Genomic DNA, 23,558 nt, shown 5'->3' on the forward strand with positions numbered 1-23,558 from the left:
CACGGGTATTGTTGCATAGCATCCCAAATTACAGTTCTGTCTCGAGATGATTGAGGTGCATAAACTGAAGCAAATTCAAACACCTCTCCTCTAATAATGCATTGGAGAACAAGCCATCTGCCTTTGTTGTCATTTAATGCAATGACTGGTTGAAGCTCATGTTTGATCAGAAGGACAACCCCTGAGAAAGAGTGCTCCCCAGCATAGAAAATGTCATACCCACAGTAGTGTCCTATCTTGCCTGCATAAATATGTTGGTTGTGCTCTTGTAATGCCACTATGTCAGGCTGAAATCTGTTGATGTACAGCCACACAGATTTCCATTTCCTACTGTCACACATGCCCTGGACATTGAGTGTAAAACAGGTGATGTGAGCAGTCATATATACAGATATTTATAGTAATGTAACAACTATGTACAGCAGCAAAAAGTATGAGGTCAGCCTTGCATTTCTATCTCAGGGTCGAGGCCTCGCCCCTGAGAAGAAGTAGTCGCCTGAGAAGTAGACAGCAAAGCAGCAACCTCTTCTTCAGGGAAGAGTGTTCTGCTGGCTGTTACTGCAGCCCATGTAATCCCAATTCCTGTATTGATCTCTGGGGTGTTTCCGCTAGAAGATGCACCATTCCAAGTGCGGGGGGGTGGAATTCTTCGAGCAGAAATAACTTTTCTTGGGCTCTGCCAGCCATCAGTTGAAGGTTGCTTTCCTTTGGGCAAGGATTGAGTAGCAGGAGGTGAATGTGAAGTGAGATTCGCATTGGTAACTACTGAATCTTTGCCTTTATCCTGACTTCCAGGATGCTGTCTACTGCTTTTATTTTTGTTGGCAACTGGAGTAGGAGCATCTTTGGTGGGCATGTGGACTGGCAAGGTGACATGAGGCATTTATGTGGGTTCAGTGGACACTGTGAAGCCATGTGTCCAAACTTTTTGCATTCAAAACAGGCCCTGCAAATAAACCCCATTTGAGTTTATAAAATGCACTCCCCATGTTCACATTATTCACCGTGACGGAATAAGAGTCCGGTGTGGGATTATCAGTATCCCAGAGAATGCAAAATCTGTTTGAATTGCCATTTGGCCGTGGTGGGCAGACCACTTTACCTAAAGAGGCTGCAATTTTAGGCAAAAGTGAGGCCATGCATTGGGGGAAATCAACGACTTCAACCCAGACTGGGCATCTGTGTCTGATTAAAGCCTGAAAGTCCCTTGTGGGAGACCATGGCAAGACATGCACCATTTGCTGCCCAAAAAAGAGAGGTGAATGTTCCAAAAGCATTTGTCTGTGGATCTCATCCACCATGATAACCTCGAAAAAGCCCCTGGCTGCATAGTGTACTTTACGAACAAAAGAGCCAGCCAATGTGCATGTCAGCTAGTTGCCTATCTCTGCAGCAGGTGGCATCCGGCCTGGAAAGAATAATATAACTGCATTCTTGGCATACTCTCTGACTGGATCCACAATTTCATCGACCTCAACCATGAGGCCAACTGAGGGAACCGAGTCTTTCCAGTCTTTTCTCGTATCTGCGAATCCTTCATGCATTACATCATATACTAGTTGAGCCTCAAGTGTGTCATGCATCGGGTCATGCTGACCCTCAACCTGCTTTTGCTTCTTGCAGGGAGCCGAGCGCTCCTTTTGAAATGTTTTTTCATATGAATACTCTGCCATGACTTGGTAAGAAAAGGAGCTTGAGGATAAAGTACCTGTAAGAGGGTGGCGAAAGCCAAAAAAACAGTCCCAAAGGAAAATTAGAGGAAGCCCACAAGAGAGAAGAGGAATTGTATAACTGGTAAGGAGAGAGCAAAGGGATAGGTAGGAGTTGGCGGAAGACCAGCTAGGGAAAAAAAACGAAAGGAAACCCCAGTACACACACACACACACACACACACACACATATGCGCGTATACATATATACATATATAGATATATATAGATACATATATACATATGTATATGTATATGTATATATATGTATATATGTATATGTATATATATGTATATATGTATATATGTATATGTATGTATGTATGTAGATATCTATATGTATGTATATATATAAATAGATAGATAGATATGTATATATGTATATATGTATATATATATCTATATGTATATATGTATATGTATATATATGTTATATATATGTATATATCTATGTATGTATATGTATATATATGTTATATATATGTATATATATATATATATATATATCTGTGTGTGTGTGTGTGTATATGTATATATATGTATGTACATATATATGTGTATATGTATGTATAGAGAGAGAGAGAGAGAGAGAGTCTTCTCTATTTCGAAAAGCGCGATGCATAAGAAATAAATGACGTGCTCTTAAATGCATGCATAGATAGAGTTTCAAAGTTAAATCTTCAAATCTTCAAAGCCACAAGGCATATCAGGTATATAGCAAGTCTACTAGCAAACACCACCCAAGGGTTTCTCAACTTTGAGTTCGACTGACGCAACAAACGCGCTACTATTTTGCCTACGGTATAGAGAAGGGGATTCATTGTTGGAGTTTCCCAAGCTATGCATTCCTCGATTCGTTGATCTTTACTGCGAAACAAATCATTGATGAATTCATTCCTACTGCACAACACCTTCCACAAGATATCTATGCATTCTTTGGTACAGTTCCATCTACCAAGTTAAATCTACTAGAACATTACCCTCTCTCAATAAGTTTCTCCAAAGTTCATGGACAGTTCGTAATATGCATAACCTTGAAGCAATGAGTCAACCACTTGAGACATCACTTAGAAAGTCTTACCATTGCTATGAATCTAGGTTTCATAAGATTTTAATGAAAATTTTGAGCTGCATAAAGACAAGACTTGGGTTGCAAATGGACCCAAAGGACTTACAAAAGTTTTAATGTTTCAAAATCAAATCCTTTTGAGGTGTAGAACAACTAGCATTCGTATTTGCTACAGAGTTCACCACTCCTAGTAGGGATTGCAAATAACACTTTATAAGGTGAAGACAAAATTATTTGAGCATTTGTCGACATAAGAAATCACAAACTTTTGCTAGAATTTAAGCAAGGATATTTCATCCGAGAGAGAGAGAGAGAGAGAGAGAGAGAGAGAGAGAGAGAGAGAGAGAGCACGATCAGAAGAGCGAGCCAATGGAACTTTTCTTAGTTTTTAAGCAACTATATTCAAAACTATAGATTTCCAATGTGATAAGAGACCTTGGAACCCTAGGCTTCTTCTACTTGGATGGCAAAATTGAAGGCTCCTTTCTCTATGGACTTTAATATGCATAAATCCATAGAATAAAAAAGTCAAAATTTTGTGCCATTTAAGAAAACATCCCTTGGAAAGGTAGTACGAAGGACAAAATTATCAACAGTAACAACATGGCCTTAAAAACTATCCACAAAACGAGCAAACTTTTTCATAGTACAACAGGGGCTACCAAGAATGGCTAGCTTTCCATGCACTATAAGGTTTCTACCAATGTTTGCATGATTGAAGGCCTTTTATCCTAAAATTTTTATGTATTTTCAAGCAATCACAAGATGCTTCCAAACCCCTTTAACACCAAACGAGGAAAAGCACTCATAATATGAACTCACTTCAATAGAGTACCTTATCAAGACTAAGGAGAAGTAAATATAGTGATCATAAGCTCTTTCCTTAAAATGGGAGTGCTTTTCAAGGTCAACAACTTGAGACTTTAGAAACTCTCTAGCAATACTTTCAATTGAAAGCAATGTTGATTTCTTAAATGAAGTTTCCTAAAGTATATACAAGTTTAAAAAGAACCTTAATATTATATCTTTCAAAAACCCAAATAGAAAATCTACCCAAAAACAGAAGTCGATCAAAGAACTATAACCTTCTCTTATAGGCCCTATAAGCAAAAAATTCTTTGATTTGAGAAGAAGAATCACTAGAAACAAGATCTATTGCTCTAAAAGTAGATGCAATTTTTCTAATAAGGAATCGCAAAAAACACGATGCATCAGTCTAGAAGTAGATGCAACATTTCTAATATCATCATTGGGTGAATGGAGAGAACTAACAAGAATCACTTTTGGCTTCCAAACTTGAGTAGTGTGATGATGATATGGAAAAGTGTTCTTAGTCTTTGGATGAGCTTCTCAAAACTTTGCATCTACGATTTTCAAATCTATAATTCATAACTTGTAAACCATAGAATTCTTTTGAGTAGCCTTTCTACTTTTGTGATGAGCTGACTTCCCTTTCAACACTCAAAACTTTGCATCTACAATTTTCAAATCTATAATTTAGAACTTGTAAACCATAGAATTCTTTTGAGTAGCCTTTCTAATTTTGTGATGAGCTGCTGACTTCCCTTCCAACACTCAAAACTTTGCATCTACGATTTTCAAATCTATAATTCAGAACTTGTAAAATAAGCATTCTTACTTGTGACTTAAAATCTTCCAAACCTATCTTAGTGTAGAGTGTAGTAAAATCAAATCTTCCAAGCAAGATTGGAGTACATTTCTCTTCTACAATTCAAAAAGAGTTAAAAAAATTTATGGCCAGTATAACTCCAGCAAATCATCCAAAATCCAACTTAAATCTACCGGAACATCAGTCTTTCTCAATATGTTTTTCCAAGTTCAAGGATAGTTGGTAATATAGCCTTGAAGCAATAACTCAACCACTTTGAGACATCGGTTACAAAAGTCTTACAAGCTCCTATAATCTAGGTTTCCTAGGAATCTTATGAAATTTCCCAGTTGCACAGAGAAGGAAGACTTGGGTTGCAAAAGGAGGACTTCAAAATTTTGTATCAAATCCTTTTGAGTTATAGAACAACTAGCATATGTCTTTGTCGTAGAGTTAACCTCTCATAGTGACATTGCAAATAAAAGTTTTTCCAAGTGAGGACAAAATTATTTTATCATTTGTTTACTTACCTAAGAAATCACAAACTATATATGAAAGGATATCTCATCCTTTAAACAAAGAGAGCTATCATTATCAGATGTGCAAACCAAGAGATTTTCTCTTAGTTTTGAAGCAACTAGATTCGAAATTGTCGATTTCCAATGTGATAAGAGACCTTGGACCCCTAAAGATTCTTCTACTTTGGTAGCATGAAACTCCTTTCTCTATGCCTTTTAATAGGGACAAATCCTTAGAATAAGAAAGTCGAAATCTTGTGCCATTTTACGAGAAGATCCCTTAGAAAGATAGTAGGAAGAACAAAAGTGTCACCGATAACAATATGTCCTAAGAACTATCAACTAAACAAGCAAACTTTTTATTAGTGCAACAACAAGAGCTGCTAAGAATGGCTAGCCTTTCATGCAACGCCCCCCCCCCCCCCCCCCACACACACACACACATGTGTGTGTGTTGTATGAATGTGTGTGTGTGTGTGTGTACATGCATACATACGTATGTATGTAAAAAAATAAATGTGTATGTGTACATATATACATATGTATGTATGTATGTACACACACACACACACGCACATGTGTGTATATGTGTGTGTGTGTGTGTGTATTTATATAAGTATGTTTACACACACGCTCTCTCTCTCTCTCTCTCTCTCTCTCTCTCTCTCTCTAGAGAGAGACACACACACTTTTATTTGTGGTGAAATTATACACACACACACACACGTGTGTGTGTGTACACATTTTCACACACAAAAAGTGTGTACATGTGTGTGTGTGCACTTCTAGATGACTCCAGAACATGACTAAACTCATCCTACAAAAACACAACACATAATGAAGTTTCAATCTCATTGTAGTCACTCGCAAGGTCGAAACCCATTAACTCCATCACGCATAGCAAGGATTAGCTACTAGGACATTCCCACCCATGTTCTCAGCGCCCAATGGCGGTGTGGACCATCGTATAAACATATGCTCACATACAAATAAACTTGAGAATCCATTTATACAAAGGTCTTCGTACTTCGTTTTTGTTAGCACTTCGGAGGTAAAGGGTAGACTCAACTGTGACAAAGGCTAGCATTAAAGGAGAAGGCTAATCAAACAGTAGTTCATTCAAGCTACAATTGCTTGTGAAGATTATATGATATCATTTTCAGTCTCTCCCAAACAAGCATCTAAGCAAAAAAAAATAGCCAATACGGTAACACACAACTTAAGATGGAAAGAATTTATCGCTATACTAGCAAGCTGCAACATCGACGAAAACTTCACAAGGTAAAATTTGCATGTCCACTAATACAACACGAACAAGTATCTAGATGAATCCTGAAAGATGCCCAAACTAATCCTCTAAAAACATAACACATAGTTTCAATCAACACGTACATATACAATAGGTTTGATCTATTCCATTTTTATGCAAATTACAAAGAAATAGCTGAGCGCATTAGCACTAACCTTGAAGAGGTGCATTGTTGACTCAATTCCCAACATAATGTGTTCTCCACTTCCCCTACCTTCACATAGCCATTCCTGATTTTTTCTTCTAACTGGCACAATAAAGCTAGAGAATCAATCTCTCTCTCTCTCTCTCTCTCTCTCTCTCTCTCTCTCTCTCTCTCTCTCAATCTACACCGTACCTGCCAGAAGACTATCGGATCAAGAAAGGCTGCCATTATGGGGACAAAAGAGAGCTCACAGCCCATAGGGGCGCACACACACACACACACACACACACACACACACACACATCAATTTGCCCTTCAGGGAGTCTGCCCACAGGAGGGAGCTGAGGAGGGACAGTGGGGTACGAGGATCCGAAGGTGTGGCTGTTCTCTTCAAATCACATCTAAGGCAACTCCACTCTATGATACGAAGGTAGGAGCATGCACGGCAAATGTGGATTCGGGTCCTATTACCAGACACACAGTGACCTTCATTGCAGTATGTTACTTTCCCCCATACCCATCATCTTATGCACAAGAGGTCACCACTAACGGGCACAGTCCGTATGAGACTATTCATGATGATATCACGAAGTTCTCCAGACACCGGGACACTCTCCTTCTTGGTGACTTCAATGCACGTAGTGGGAACAGACAGGTGGGCCTGTTAGATTTCGATGAGGATTCCCTCATAGTACCATAGATGGATGCAGCAGAGCTGAGGATCGTGAGGCAATCGGCAGATGCAGATGCACCAACGACAGCATATGGGAGACATCTACTCGAGCTCGGGGCATGCATATCAACACTCACAAAAATATGTAAGATGCAAGACACAGAAATTGAATGCCTACGCAAGAAGCTGAGAGAGACTAAAGAAGATGAGCTCTCAAACCTCCGAGCCCAAATGCAAGATGAAATGAAGAAATGGCAAGAGTAGATGCAAACCAAATGAACATGTGAAAAAGGTAAAATGTTGCAAGACATGACTCGTGTTCTAGGTGCAAAAACCAGTAATTTGACCTCTAAAATTGAGACATTGGGAGCCCATGTTGCTGCCCTTCAAGATGAGACTTAAGGGTGGATATATCTGTGGCTGTTCATAACTTTACAACCAAAGGCCTCGTCGGTGCATCGGCTTTACCCACTCTCCAGGCTGATTCACAAGTGAGGTTTACTCCCATCTTGTCAAAAAGGATTTTGGCATCTGACATGGGGCTATCACCTACTGCTAGGCCTCTGCGTAGCACATTCAAAATGTTGCTGCCCTGGCGTTTTTCTTCCTGAAGTGTTTCAGAAATGAGCTCCCTTTTCTTTGGTATTGTGTCTTTCTTTAGTACATCTTTCGATAGAAGCATATCTGCTTTCCCCTTTGTGATTTGTGGTATGAAGTGTTTCCCTTGTACCGTTGTTTGCAAAGCTGCCATTTCCTTTTTGAGCTGTTCATACTCTGATTTCAGCACATCAATGATCTTGCATCCTTCCTCTGACGTCCCCTTTGCATTTTTGAGCTGTTGCATTTGTTCTTTGATGGTGTCAGCTCCTCGTTTAAAGGTGGCTGAAACTCCCCTTGCTCCCAAAGTGCACTTGCCTTCAGCACTGAAGGGGACCAAGATCTTTCTATATGAAGATCTCACACTCCTACAGCACGAGCATCAAAGGGAAGGAATGGTACGGGTGATGGCTGCAAGACTAGGGGAAATGGGCAGTTTACAGAGATGGTAGGGTGATCATTCGAGAGAGGTCAGAAAAAGAAGCACAAGATGCAGGAGAAGGGGACAGCACATGATGGTGTCTGAACGATGGGTGAGTATGCAAAACAAATTGAGGATGGCAGTGTGGAATTGTAATGGAACCCTATGGTCTGGCCCAAGGGGGTTCTTGGAGACATACCATAACAGAGATGTGATCTTCTAACACCGAGACACATGAGAGCCCAGAGAGAGGGCTACCTACAATAACATGATACACATGGGAGTCTGCCATAGGAGGGAGCTGAGGAGGGACAGTGGAGTATGAGGATCCAGAGGTATGGCTGTTCTCTTCAGATCACATCTGAGGCCACTCCTCTCTGTGATACAAAGGGAAGAACATGCACGGCACATGTGAATTCGCGTTCAATCACCAGACACACAACCGACCTTTATGCAATATGTTACATTCCCCCAGACACATCATCTTATGCGCGAGAGGTCACCACGGACGGGCATAGCCCATATGAGACTATTCATGATGATGATATCACAGAGTTCTCAAGACACGGGGACACTCTCCTCCTTGGTGACTTCAATTCACATACTGGGAATAGACAGGTGGGCCTGTTAGATTTCAATGACGATTCCCTCATAGTACCGGAGATGGATGCAGCACAGCTGGGGATTGTGAGGTAGTCGGCAGATGCAGATGCACCAGTCACAGCATATGGGAGATATCTACTCGAGCTGGGGGCTATACATGACTTGATCATATATAGCGGTCTCCGAAAATGGCCATCATCTAGTGGGCTCATCTGTTTCCCACATGGAGGGGGGAGTAGTACGGTAGACTACCTGCTTAGTTCACTAGCATTTGCCCCACGGATACATGATTTTACTGTGCCGCCTCCTCCACTCGGAGCCGACCACTCATATCTTACTCTCTGTATATCGGTCGCCATGCCAACCATGAGGAGGTCCCTCCCACCACCCACTCGTGTTCAGATCCATTTTGACCGTGCTATTGACCCGGTATACGTGAGCCACCTGGCTTCTGAGCTTCCAGTACTACTTGGAGATGGGATGGACCTCGCACATGCATCAGACACCCTTATATTGGTGATACAGGATGTTGCCACTAGATCCTTTCCCACGACACGATTTGCACGTGTGGGAAGACGCCCCAAAATCCCTGGTTCAACGATGAGTGCAAAGAGATGAGAGACCACCTTACACGTGAGTGAGAAATGAGACATTTGACTTCACCAGAGGCACAACGGATCTCACACCAAGTGACACGGTGTAAGAAGTGGGCTTTCCTCATGCATAGGATGGATGAGGTGATCAGTTCCTTTCGAGGTGGAGATCCTACTACGGGATGGGGGCTCTTGTAAGAAGAGAAGTCACCCATTCCCATCACAGATCCCGCAGTTTGGCGCACATATGCTTGCTCTCTATATGATGTCCCAGGTCAGGTACCACCTGATATGTCGTCTATGCCCAAACCCACCACATGTCATTTGTTTACTTCGTAGAATGCACGAGCTGCCCTTTGCCTAAGATTCCATCGGGCCACCGTGGTGGCCTGCAATTAATATGGATGGAATACCAGGCGTCCAGCCAACGTGACACCAGACCTCCAGCCACCACGGTGGCTCAAACTTTGTAACAAACTTTGTAATATATAAGATCCATGGCATTTGGCATTACGCTACATTGCTCTCATTCGCCCTTTCTCTGCTACTTTGCTCCACACCCTCTGCTACTTTGCTCCACGCACCCTCCTCCAGCTCTCTTCTGCCCCTGCTCTAGTCTACTTCATGCTCCCTTCTCCAAATCTCATCACTCATCCGCTCCCCTACTCATCCGCTCGAATGCTCACCCACTCATCTGCACCATGCCTATTCTAACTACTATCACACTGAGCCTTGTGCACATGGGCAAGAGATCCTTACCCCGATCTTAGCACAACTATTCAACCATGCCGTATGCCATGGTTTCCTACCTATCTGGACCACCACCACCATAGTCCCAATACACAAGGCAGGTGATCCCATGGACACTGGGAACTACCGCACTCTTATGATTGGCCACACTTTGGGTAAGATATATGGGTCAGTACTAGAGAGGGGGGTCAGTAGCCACATAGAGGGTCACGGGCAGCGGGCACTTCGACACAAGGATTTCCGAGACAACACCCCACCCTGGATCATATTGTCACCCTGAAGACTGGAGGCGAAGTCGAGGCATCAGAAAGTCTACACTTGCTTCGTACACTTTCATAAGGCATTTGATATTGTCCCACGCTCTCGCCTCATCAGGAGGTTACAGGAGCTACAGCTCCCAGAGATCATGATTTGGGGGGTCATGAGTCTATATGAGTCTATCAGAGGGAGGGTACATGCCCCAGGAGGCCTATCAGACTGGATTGAGAGCACTATCGGAGTAAAGCAAGGCTGCCCCCTATCACCGACTCTTTTCGGGCTCTAATTCGACGAGATCACTTCTGTTGGCGATCGACTAGGTGGAGAGGGTTCGCTCCTGGCTGATCTGATGGTGCAGATATTGATGTAGGCCGATGACATAGTCCTTATATCATCCTAAGCAGAGGGACTGCAGACACATCTAGAGGCTCTGGAGATGTTCTGCTGAAGAGAGACTTGACAGTTAACCTTGGGAAGACCAAGGTTATGATCTTCAACACCTCACGAGCAGTGTCCCGTCACCATAGTTTCACATACCGTGGCGAGCCTGTGGAGATAGTGCAGTCCTACACATATTTGGAGATAGTGTTCACTGGACCATGTTTCACGATGATCCATGCAGGTACAGCGCGACTCATACGAGGACGGGGTGCTCTGGCCCGACTAGAGAGGTGATGCTTTCATACGCACTTCTAGGACCCCTCCCTCGTCGAAGAGTTGGCTCTTTGACACGGTGGTGAGACCGACTGCCATGTACGCAACACCTTTCTGGGGGAGTGACATTTCAGCGATTGAGTGGAAGAGATTTGAGAGGCTACAGGTGACCATGGGATCCAGGATGATTCGGAGTAAACCCTCAGTCCCCCATCAGATTATATAGGCATAGTTCACCATGACCCCTCTCCAGGTTGATGCCATCTTTTAGACAGTGACATTCCTCCACAGAGTTTGGGCCTTACCCCAGTGGAGACTACCGAGGTTAGCATTAGAGTCCTCTAGGTGACTAGGAGAGAGTGGTGTTGATACGGCATGGTACACACGGACATCCACGTGGTTTGGTAGTCACGGCATTCAGATGGACAAACTTCCCCCCTTTCAATACAATCTGGACGCACCACCCGAGATGATCCCACGAGATGAGATCAACCGTATCATACAGTTGTCGCATGATCAAGAGATTACAGGAGCTACAGCTCCCCGATATCATCATTGGAGTAAAGCAAGGCTGCCCCTATCACCGACTCTCTTCGGGCTCTATATTGACGAGATCACTTCTTTTATTGATCAACTAGGAGGACAGGGTTCGCTCCTGGATGACCTGATGGTGCAGATATTGCTATACACCGATGACATAGTCCTCATATCATCCTCAGCAGAGGGACTGCAGAAACACTAGAGGCTCTAGAGATGTTCTGCAGGGAGAGAGACTTGACGAGCAGTGTCCCATCACCATAGTTTCACATACCGTGGCGAGCCTGTGGAGATAGTGCAATCCTACACATATTTGGGGATCGTGTTCACTGGACCATGTTTCACGATGATCCATGCGGGTACGGCACGACTCAAACGAGGATGGGGTGCTTTGGCCCGACTAGAGAGGAGGCGATGCTTCCAGGCACATTTCCAAGACTCCTCGATGAAGGGTTGGCTCTTTGACACACTGATGAGACCGACTGTCATGTACGCAACACCTTTCTGGGGGAGTGATATTTCAGCGACGACTGAGTGGAAGAGATATGAGAGACTACAGGTGACCATGGGATCCATGATGATTCAGAGTAAACCCTCAGTCCCTCATCAGATTATACAGGCAGAGTTCGCCATGACCCCTACCCCAGTGATGCCATCTTCCAAACAGTGGTGTTCCTCCACAAAGTTTGGGCCCTACACCAGTGGAGACTACCGAGATTAGCATTAGAGTCCTCCAGACGACTAGCGGAGAGTGGTGTTGATATGGCATGGTACGCACGGATATCGACGTGGTTTGGTAGTCACGGCATTCAGATGGACAGACTTTCTCCCTTTCAGTACAGTCTAGACGCACCACTCGAGATGAACCCACGAGATGAGATCAATTGTATCATACGGTTGGACCTCCTCCAGCTCCACACATTTAGGGCTTAGGGGTGAGAGGAGCTCTCCACCAAGATCTAGTTCTACCATGATCACTTCCTAAGGATCTTAGAGCATAGTCTTGTCATAAGACCTCAGTAACTCGAGGACAGGAGAGTTTCTCATGCACTGAGGATTGCCATCGGTCAGTTACGAGTCTCATCACATCAGCTGGCGGATTGAGGGAGGGAGAGCTGCATCCATACCCAGAGAGCAGAGGACTTGCACACTATGCCAGATGGGGGAGATCAAGATGGAGGAGCATTTTCTATATGTCTGCTCAGTCTACTATGAGATCCGAGAACAATATCACTGCCTCTTTCAAGAGGGACATGGCTTAGATCCACTCACACGGCTGATACATTTTCACGATCAGGTCTGTGTTGGGCTCTACCTGCTTGAGATGTGCCGACGAAGAGACACACTGATGCGATAAGCCAGAGAGCAACATGGACTGATGCCACAGGTCATCGTTGACGGATCACGAACTTTTGTTAACCTCTATGCATCTAAGTTAGCTGCCAGTGTGGCTGAGGGAGAGGAGCTTGATGAGATGAGAGCAACATGGATCAACAATAGGAGTGTCCACCACGATGCGGCCAGACGAGGGACACACACTCCACATGCGACACAAAGAGAGACCAAAGCACGCACAATCGAGGTCCAATCTATCTCATCCCTTCTCAGAGGCAAGGCACCGCCCTTGACGTAGCCCACCGAATCCAGAGGTCGAGGAGACCATGCCCTCCCCCACATCACAAGACAGCTCGACAGACACAGATACGAGAGCTTCTCACATCTCATCAAAGTGCCACTAGGTTACCTGGATATGTGGAACCTGAGCATGTACTAGGAGTGCTAGCCCTGAGCACCTGACAATCTTCTGTTACTCTGTTACACTAGTATTATGTTCACTAGTTTAGTGTGTTAGCACTTTAGCTTTAGCTTTCAGTTTTCAGTTTTCAGCAAGGTTCTTAGTGAACCCTTTGCTTCAGCCCTCAGTGGCTTGTATGAGGTACCTTTTGGATTCACACTTTCTCTCATAGGCCCACGAGGCCTTTTGCAGACGTTAATATATCTTTCTTTTCTCTCTCGGAAATGCTTCATAAAGTTACATTTTGAGGATTTTATGTAAAAGCTACTTATTGGTCCCACAAATCCTTTTGGTCTCCTACCAATGTTAATGGAGTTCTCTCTCTCTCTCTCTCTCTCTCTCTCTCTCTCTCTCAGCCACCCTACCCCGTCATACTGGCTAAGACTGGTATGATACCTCTAAAAGGGGAGGCATTGTGTCAATTCATGGCTTACCACAGCGAAGTTGAGAAGATGGACGCCAATAAGATACCACACAAGGCAATGGAAGCTATGCAAATTATGGGATGGAACAAAGAGAGAATGAAGTGGATGGAAACATGGGGTATAACAACAACTGATATACTAGAAGATACATGTGAAATTAGGAGATAGTGACGTAAAAACTACTATAGAAGCTATGGGAAAAACCAAGGATAAAATGTAATTCTACAAACAGGAATTTAACTCAGTGGACAGCTACGGAATGCAAAAGTACCTCAGGGAAGACACATCAATGTTTAAAAGGCATCTAGTCTGCAAAATCAGAACCAGTTCACATGATCTAGAGGTGGAAAGGGGCAGATGGGCAAGACCCAGGATCCCCAGAGAAGAAATAACCTGCAAAATCTGCCCCGCAAAGTAGAAAATGAGCAGCATGTACTCTGCACACATTAGAGAAGGTTATGGGGACAGCAAAGACAATTTGAAAAATTTGCTGGAGCAGTCAGCCAAAAAACTAGAAAGCTATATACCTTTGTAAGACTAGAATAAGTCCAATCATACAAATTTAGAAATTTTGTTGTTCTAAAGATCAAAAAACTACAAAGGAAGAAAAAAAAAAAAAAAAGAGAGAGAGAAAATGAAAGAGAAGAAAAAAGAGGTAAACAAAAACTTTTATGAAAAGCAAAAGGAAGACATACTAAGCAAGCAAAGCAACACTTATGTCGTCATCAGTGCCCAAGCATAAGCAGCTATACTGGGTTTCTAAAGACCCGCGGAGTCTCTTGGGCAAACCCAGTGCTTACTAAAATACGTCAAATAAACAAAAGAGAAAGAAAACAAGAAATAAAGAAGAAACGAAGCAGGTGACTTAAGCAAAAATAAACAAGCAAGTCAAGAAACAAAAACTTCCAAAAAACTAGAAACTCTCTCTCTCTCTCTCTCTCTCTCTCTCTCTCTCTTATTTAAAACTAGAAAGCTACTTAAAAGAGGTTTCGGAACACCGCATCAAGGTACCAACACTAGCACACAAGCTGGCCCAACAAATACTCACTACATAGCAAGTTTGTAATATTTTCTTTACTGGATATAAGGGACTATTAGTTGATAGTTTTCCAAGTCCCATAGTGTCTCGCGCAGACTTCAATACAATCATATCATTCAATACTTCATAGTGTCTCGCGCAGACTTCAATTCAATATCACCCATGGTTTTGGCACCAAAGACTGACGAGAGATGTTAGTACGCACATACATGCAGGTGGTTTGAGAGCCTGGGGCTCTACATAAACAGATTATTCCAGTATAGCATTGAGGCCCCGTCCGACCCGCTCACGTATCACAAGGTGCTAGATTATCTTAGAGGATCTTTGCACTTACAGTTGGCACCCCGTGAGCTCCTTGTGAAGCTCAGCTTTTACAGCAACATTGCTGGCAGATTTTATGCATAGGGCTTCATCGATCCACCTAGATACACATGGATCCATCTCCCCCACTCCTTGAGGGTGTCGACCGGACACTCCACGTTTCATCACATCGATTTTGTACTGAGGGTGGACGGGCGAAGGGCATACCCAAAGAGGGTCTCACCGCTTTCGGATGCACGGTATACTATTGAGATCAAAGGTCGCTATCAGGGACAGGCTTAGACCCCTTTCTCGTGTCTTGTTCTAACCAAATCAGAGGTGCCCAGCCGTCCAACACAAGGAGCGTTTGCTCAAGACACATAGGCGAGATCAAGGCATACAGCCTAACTCCACTCAGACCATGACTGAGTTCTTCCGACCAGGTAGCACTGACCATCGTGGCATAGGGGGACAGCGGATCCAAAGACAAAAGCGAGAGACACGACAATCCCGTCAGAGGGTTGAGCACAGGATCAAGGGGCAAGACCGAGGAGCGTGACGGTGGCACTTGTTCGTCTCAAGGACATAGCCAAGAGACCACAATGAACCACATACCGACATCTGTCAACGCCCCATCACTGGCTTAATGCACCTCAGGAAGGAAATGGCAACCATGCAAGCTACTATGCAGGGGAAGCATGCTGAATTCTCACATCACATAACTAGGGGGAAGACAAAGATGTGAGAATGGAAGTAGTCAAGAAGGGTGCAACAGCCCTAAAGAAAGAGTTAATATATGATGCCTTGGAGGAGGACAAGAGAAGGAACAACAAATCCCTAAATGTCCTTGTCAAAGGATTGGCACTCCGTGATAACCCCTTTGGCAGATGCTGAAGCACTAATTACCAAGATGGGTGTCAATCTCACTTATGAGGCATCTTGGAGAGTGGGTAAGGCAGATGCTGATGGTGGTAAGATTCCAGACTGCAGCAGTGTCACATGCACCCCTGGACTCGGGTGCAAGGTGACAATTGGCTACATCGACAAGTGCTAGTAGATCCCTAATCTAGGTGATTTTGTCGTATGCTGTGACCCCGATTGTGAGCCCTAGTCCAGAGTCAGGCACGAGCTATGTAGGTCAATCTCTCAAGCCTTAGATCAATCTTTGTTCATTGGTATGCACTAAAGAACTCAATAGGCTAGTGTTTCCATCTTAGGGTTTAGCTAGGTCTACGTCTCAGTCTAGAGTAGGAGCCCAGAAGGGCAGGAGCAGCCAACATAGGAGCCCCAAAAGGGGGACTATGACAAACTTTCCCAAGTACATCACAAAACCCTTCGCACAAGACTACTAAAAGTGGCTGAAGCATAGTTAGGCCAAAATGCATAACCAAAAACCCATAATGTCCAATAAGAGTGTGAAAAGCAATCTTATGTACATCTTTTGCTTTCATCAAGGTTAATGATACCCACATTTTAAATCCGACTTACTACAAACCTTCGCACCCTTAAGCACATCTAATAAAACAACCACTCGTGGAATTCTTAATTGGAAGTTTATTCATAGCTTGGTAGTTTATACACGTACGATATCTTTTTGACTCACTAACAGAGGTGATTTAAATTGAGAACCGCTTGGTCGAATTAAGCCTTTTTAAAATAGATCATCAATGAGTTTTTCTGGCTCTTCCATTTCTATCCTATTCATCCTATAAGGAGCTCTACATGGAGGAGAATCTCCTCACTCCAAGTCTATGGCATGACCACCTTCTCTTTCCATAGGTATTTCAAGGAGTCGTCTCTAGAAAATCAATCCTCATAATTTCAAAAAACTTACCTCATCTTATTTTGAAATATGAAGATCCCTTGAGTTTCGTATGTACACAAGATTACAGTGTACTCTTTTATCAATCCTTTTGCTTGAGTAGGAATAGTTAATAGAATGGAATACACATCTCAATCCCCTACGATACATATGTTCTCATCCTTGTGTACAAAACAAAAATGATGAGTATGAGGATGTAGAATTGAAATCATACTGCCATGGTTTACCTAGGATCATATTAACATCCTATAAAGGAGCTACAATCCATCCTTCCTTAATCGAGCTCTTCTTTTCTTCATTAATCGTGGAAAGAAATGGCACCCATCCAGGACTGCCCATTTACATTCTACAAAACAGCCTTTTCCTTTCCCTTATTGCTCTTGAACCAATTTGTTATATTGTTAGTCTTTTGATGTTGACCCACCATCCTTATTGAAGGGTTTACAAGGATTCAATTTTCTTTTAAATATTTCAGTCAATTTAGTGAGGTCTCTAAGAGTGGTTGGGTTGAACATTTTAACGCGGACAGCAAGGTGGAAGGGATCCTTTGGACAAAGAGTCTACATATGCTCAGTGGAGCACTCGGGCTCAAACATCTAGATATGCCAGGCATTTAGTAGGAGAACATTTTGGTATTGTATCTTATCCAGTTTGTGGACCGACAGAAATATATAAGTGTTCCTTCTATATTTGTCTTGATGCACAATCTATTTGCTGGCCTGCACACACATGAATGGTTGTGAGGTACACACATGTTTGTGAAGCTTGATTCCACAGTGAAACACTTCCACGTGTAATTCCTGGGCCCATCTATCAGTCTTCCGCTACAGGATACCCTCTCTAGGGATTTGATTTTCTAACATGGTATCAGAGCCCTCACAGAAGTTCTCGAGAAGTGGAGCTTGAAGGCAAGGCGCTTGCTGAAGGACAACCTTGATTCATTGCTCGGAGTAATTAGCTTCGGTGTCTGAAGGATTGTACCTACGGGGGAGGCTCAAGTTGAGGAAGGACTGTATCAAGGTGGGAGGCTCAGGTTCGGACAGGTGTACAACACTATAAACTCTTTCCCTCTTTCAGTTCCTTATCATGGCCAGCACATGGGCTGCCATGTGGGCAGCAGAGAGAGAGAGGAGATACCTAGAAGATCAGGTCCACTATAGTGGGCAGTAGTGTTGCAGGAGTGCCACAGGGCTTTCTATGCAGGGAGACCTCGGTACGGACTGGTTGAATGACCTGGAACAGGGCGGAACAGAGGCAGGTCTGTTGCAGACAAAAAAGACAGCAAACATGCAGGTTATGGAGGGCCTAGGGGCATGGAATCGAGGCTGAGTATGGGCAGGCCTGCCTGGGCCAGTGGCAGCCAGCCACCTGGCCAGGCAGGGCCAGCCAAAGACCAGAAATGGAGCCCCCAGGAGGGGATTTATAGGCTGGACAGATTGGGTCGGTTGGGAGCCTGTGTGAGTCGGCTGGTAGGTAGCAAGAAGTCGGCCAGTAGGGAGGGGCAACCAGCCTCTATAAAAGGGGGCTTTTGGGCCCCCATTCACCAGATGACTTGGAGCAGCCAGACAGCAGACAGGAGCAGCAAAGGGACCTGCCTTGGGCCTACATTCAGGAGGAAAAGGTGACCCAAAAGAAGCTGCAGACTGAGCTAAAGTAGCAGCCCACCTAGGCTGGCTTTCCGGACAGCAAGGTGGAAGGGATCCTTTGGACAGAGAGTCTACATAAGCTCAGTGGAGCACACGGGCTCAGAGATCTAGAGCTGCCAAGCATATAGTAGGAGAATATTTTAGGAAAATATATAAGTGTTGCTCCTATGTTTGTCTTCATGAATGGTTGTGAACTAGACACATGTTTGTGAAGCTTGATTCCATAGTGAAACACTTCCGCGTGTCATTCCTGGGCCCTTCTATCCGTCTTCCGCTGCGGGATACCCTCTGTAGGGATTTCATTTTCTAACAAAGGTCAAGTTCTGTTCATGCCTTGGTGGCATGAAAGTTGCTTTGGACTGTAGTCTGTTCCACAAACTTAGGCCATTCAAGGAAAGGCTCTTTTCCTATCAGTAACAATCACCGCCACATTAAAGCATCTTTTTGTAGATGCAATGTAGCAAGAGCAAACCTCTCTTGATAAGTCTTGTCTTGATGGGCAAAGTACAGCTTAAATGGCGATCCAATTAAGGATTTATCAGCCTCCCTTGCACCATAATATGCAGGGAATTCGATTCTCTCTTGTGGATGGAACTTGACTCTTTTTGGAGGAGTACTCAAATTATCCTCTCCAAAAATAAGAACCCTCTTGATCCCTAGCTTTGTCAATATGGACTGCTCAATCATATTACTAAGCTGAGAAACCAGCTTATCAACAAGAGACGCTTCCTCTCTTCTCCTTGCAGTTTGGATACAAACCATGTGTATGGGAATTTGTGCTAAATGTGAAAGCTCATCACCTCGCTCTTGGCTGAACTCATATCTCCTCTCACTTACAAAGGAGAACTCAATATCAGGAGGTTCCTGTAGGAAAGAGGAAGGTAATCCTATTTGTGGGTCATCATAATCAAGATGTTTATAAGTCTCAACTACTGGATCCTCTTCAGGCGGAGGTGTTGGTGTTCTTTCTCTCTCTCCTTGAGCAATGGGACAAGTTCATTATTGTGCATCCCTTCCCCTTCCATTATTTCCTTTTACTAATAAGAGGAAATTGAGTTGATGTGATCTAAAAAATAGAGGTTTATTTTACAGCAAAAGTCAAATGTTGTAGAGTTAATAATACTAATCCGTCTAATAATACTAATCCGTCTTCTACTTGATGTTTGTCGAAAAACGAGCTGAAATAAGAGCTTCTTCCTTGTCTTTTGCTGTAAACTCGTACGCTGACCTTAGGCTTCTTAGTTTGAGTGAATCGGAGGTCTCAATACTGTTATAAGGGATATATGATGGGTAGATCATCCCCTCCAAACCTTGTTCTGACCTGACTTCCTGTTAGGGAGAATGGGGGTGGGTGGGGGGTTCAGCCCTTTTCTTCCACAAATGTGACGATTTAAGGACGGGGGGGAGTCACCTTGTTAGGACACCTGGGCACCATCCAAAAATAGAGACACAATGAATTCTAAAGGGAAAACCCTCCCTAGCAAGCTGGGATTTTCTCTTGCCTGCCCTTCCCTGCCAGCAACAAAACTTCACCCTTCTTTGCGTCTGATTTTGTCTTCTCTACCTTAGATTTTTGCCCTCACTGCCTCAGTCACTGTGTCGTGCCATGTTGATCAACGCATCCTTACCCTACCTCTATCGCACAATGGAATGAAGAGCCTCCTCTCTCTCTCTCTCTCTCTCTCTCTCTCTCTCTCTCTCTCTCTCTCTCTCTCTGTGTTGAACACGTTTAGTTGCTGCGACATAAAGCATTTGTCTTATCTTTATTTCTTTCATAATCCATCGCCATTGCTCTCTCCACGCTCACGCTCTACGCTCACGCTCACGCTCAGCTCCACGCTCACGATCTGCTCCATCGCTCACGCTCTGCATCAAGTTAGCTCTGCGTCACCCAATGCCCGTCTCTGCGTAGCCCATCTCTGTGTAGCCCGTCGCCCTGCATAGCCCAACGTCTGTCTCTGCGTCGCCCGTCTTTTTGTAGCCCATCGCCTTGCATAGCCCGTCCCCTACATAGCTCTCTACTTCCCTCTCGTCTACTTCCCCGCTAGCCTACGCTCTCAGCCATCGCTCTCCGCTAGCCTATGCTCTCCCTAGCCTACGTTTCCCCACTAGCCATCGCTACTCACTCTCTCACTGCTCTCCTACGCTCTCCCACTTGCCTACACTCCCCTCCACTCAGCCAACAAACTCTAGTGGTTAGACTAGTGGTTAGATTAACCTTGGTCAACTAACTCTAGCTAGTAGGCTAGTTAGAGGCTAACCAGACTAGAACCAATCAGTCTGGTTAGAGTAACCAAACAATCACTCACCCAGTTACTCCCCACACCCCCCCCCCCAAAAAGGAAAAAGAAAAAGGTGTCACCTGTCATTTTCTGTCCGTCAGAGACAATCTGTACCTGTCAGAAAACAACAGAAAAATCAGAAAATCAGAGAAAATCTCCCCTCCACCCCAACCTACAGCTTCGCCTCCTGCCCCCTCCATTGAGCTCTCCCGCTTCCCGCCTTCTTTCAGCCCCCTGGGGGTACCTCCCGTCGTGGGGGGGGGGGGGGGGGCTCATGCTCCTGCTCCCACTCCCGCTCTTGCACTAAGACCTGCACCGAACACGGGTCAGTCAAACGAAATGGGGAAAGGTGGCAAAGATACGGATAAAGCTGCCAAGAAAGATGACAACAAAGCCAAGAAATAAACACAGCTGAAACTGGAGGATGTGAACACAAGCTACAACCGCAGTGGACTCAGAGTTTTGACAGCAAAGCAAAGGCGAGGTCCACCTCAGTCTCAGCTTCAGCTTCAGCTTCAGTTCCAGCTTCAGTCTCAGCTTTGGTCTCAGCTACATCCTCATCCTCACCTTCAGCGCCAGCCTCAGCATCAGCTCTAGTTCCAGTTTCAGCTCCACTTCCATCCACATCCTCTATAGCTACAGCTATTGGCTTTGATATACCCCTACCCATGATGTCAATTGCTCCACCCTCCCCTAAGATAGAGGGGTTGTCACTAACACCATCTCTCCCTTCTTCTCCCGCTACAGTTCCCTCTCCGATTATGACACCTACTTTGGTGGGGTCATACACTGTTCCGCACTACTCGACCTTTTTCTCCCCTCTGCCTCTCAGTCAGCCCACGTTCCCACACCCTACTGGGATCGCCTCCTCCGGGCCACTATCATCTCCATACCGCACCCAGTCATCACCCAGCCTCCAGTCTCATCCGCACACTTTCATGCCACAGTCCTTTCAATTTCCGCTAGAGCACGGACGAGCTGACCCATCAGAGGCTTAGGAGAACTTGCTGATGGAGGTTCATAGCATTCGAGAGCACAAGAGGGAGCTGTCACGCTTCGCACAGGAGCAGACACGCTTCACCCACGAGTAGGCACGTCTCATACAGGAGCAGTCTCAGGCTATCTGAGACCAAGCTGATCTTACTCAGGGGCTTAGACAGAGATCTCACAGCTCCGACAGGAGGTCACTGCTATACGTACAGTCCCAAGGAGCACCCCAGTTGTGGAGGCACAGATTGCGAGCATGCAATCTGCCATCGAGGAGACGTCCAGATGGGTCGATGTAGCCAAACGGGAACTTGCAAGGGTAACCGTTTCGGCTACCCTCCTGGAGCAGCAGCGCAGAGCCAGCAAGGCTCTCAACATCAGAGTACGTGGGATCCCACGCACTGAGGCTTCACCATTGGCAGATGCGATGGACTTCGTGGCCACTACTCTAGGGGCGACTGAGCACAAGATTGAGAGAGCATGGCGGGTTGGGAGGGATCCCAACCGAGAGCAGCCCCTTATCATACAATTCCACGACGCCCAGGCAGGCTTTACGTCGTAGATCAGCCTTACGAGACCAGCCAGCGATCTCCATGGATGAGGACCTCACTCCACTACAGGAACCAGGCCCGCAAGGAGGGAAAGTGGATAGTAGTACGAGATGGATGACTCCTTACAGGCCCCCGTCGCACACCCACCTCTCCTCCCGCGTAGGTAGGCGGTGTCTATGAGACTCAGATATCCGAGACCCTGTCCTGTACCATTTGGAACTGTAATGGTACCTTATGGTCAGAACCAAGAAACTTCTCAGAATCCTATACAGGTCACGATATAGTCTTTTATACAAAGACACATCAGAGTCCAGAGCGCCCACTACCAGTAGTCAGTGAGTATACATGGGAGTCTGCCTACAGAGATGAGACGAGGGATACTGGAGGGGTTCGAGGGTCAAGAGGAGTTGCAATCCTTTACAAATCCACACTTTTGGGGGCCATCTCAGTGGAGCAGAGAGAGACACATTCCAGGTTTCTCTGGATCCGAATTCGGCACATGGACAGCCGGGATCTGTTTATTGCACTTTGCTACTTCCCCCCCGAGACCTCCCGCTTTGCCAGAGATATTTGAGGGGAGGATGAGACATCCCCATTTGTTGCTCTTTATCAGTCCATTGTTGACTTCTCTAGCCGCGGAGAAGTCCTCCTAGTTGGGGACTTCAACGCGAGGACAGGCGCTCATCAGGCACCACTCCTCGACTTCAAGGATGATTCCACTCTGCTACCAGACATTGACCTTGAGGAGGCAAGTATGCTACGAGTTTCGACTGACAGAGGAGGACTGTTCACATCTTATGGGCAAGCCCTATTAGACCTCGGTAGGATGCATGATCCCATTATTTATAATGGTCTTGACAGATGGCTTGCATCAGGTGGCTTCACGTGCTTTCCACATGAGGGAGGCTTCAGTGTTGTGGACTACATCATGGGATCCCCTGCCTTCACATCTCGCATCACTAACTTTACCGTAGCACCTCTCCCTCCAGAGGCTGATCATACCTATCTTTTCTTTAGCATTTCTACCCCCTGCCACACAGCACTTTCTACCCTGTTGACTTCTTACTCTACCTACCATGATATACGCTTTGATCGCGATCACTCACCTACTTACTCTGGCCGTTTGTACATACGTCTCGCATACATTGACTTTATACCCCTATTAGAGGACCATGTTGCCCTAGTCACCCGCTCACTACACGAGTCTAGTCTTCACGCCTTCCCCCACACCACCCGCCCACCACCACCTGGGACCGTACCTTGTAA

At 44.9% G+C, this 23,558-nt stretch overlaps 1 protein-coding gene across 1 annotated transcript in view; it reads right to left on the reverse strand.

The window, feature by feature from the left end:
• The window catches only part of LOC147885390 (TLR4 regulator/MIR-interacting MSAP protein), a 106,482-nt gene that overhangs the window by 15,257 nt on the left and 67,667 nt on the right, over positions 1-23,558 (reverse strand). Inside the window, exon 8 of the mRNA XM_087396733.1 lies at positions 6,370-6,461. Coding sequence (XP_087252859.1) covers positions 6,370-6,461 — 92 coding nt within the window. The remainder of the gene's footprint in view (positions 1-6,369; positions 6,462-23,558) is intronic.

This window comes from Dipteris shenzhenensis, chromosome 25, assembly GCF_047967505.1.
Source record: "Dipteris shenzhenensis isolate YYH24624 ecotype China chromosome 25, Dip_SZ_1.0, whole genome shotgun sequence".
In the NCBI taxonomy this organism is placed as follows: domain Eukaryota; kingdom Viridiplantae; phylum Streptophyta; class Polypodiopsida; order Gleicheniales; family Dipteridaceae; genus Dipteris; species Dipteris shenzhenensis.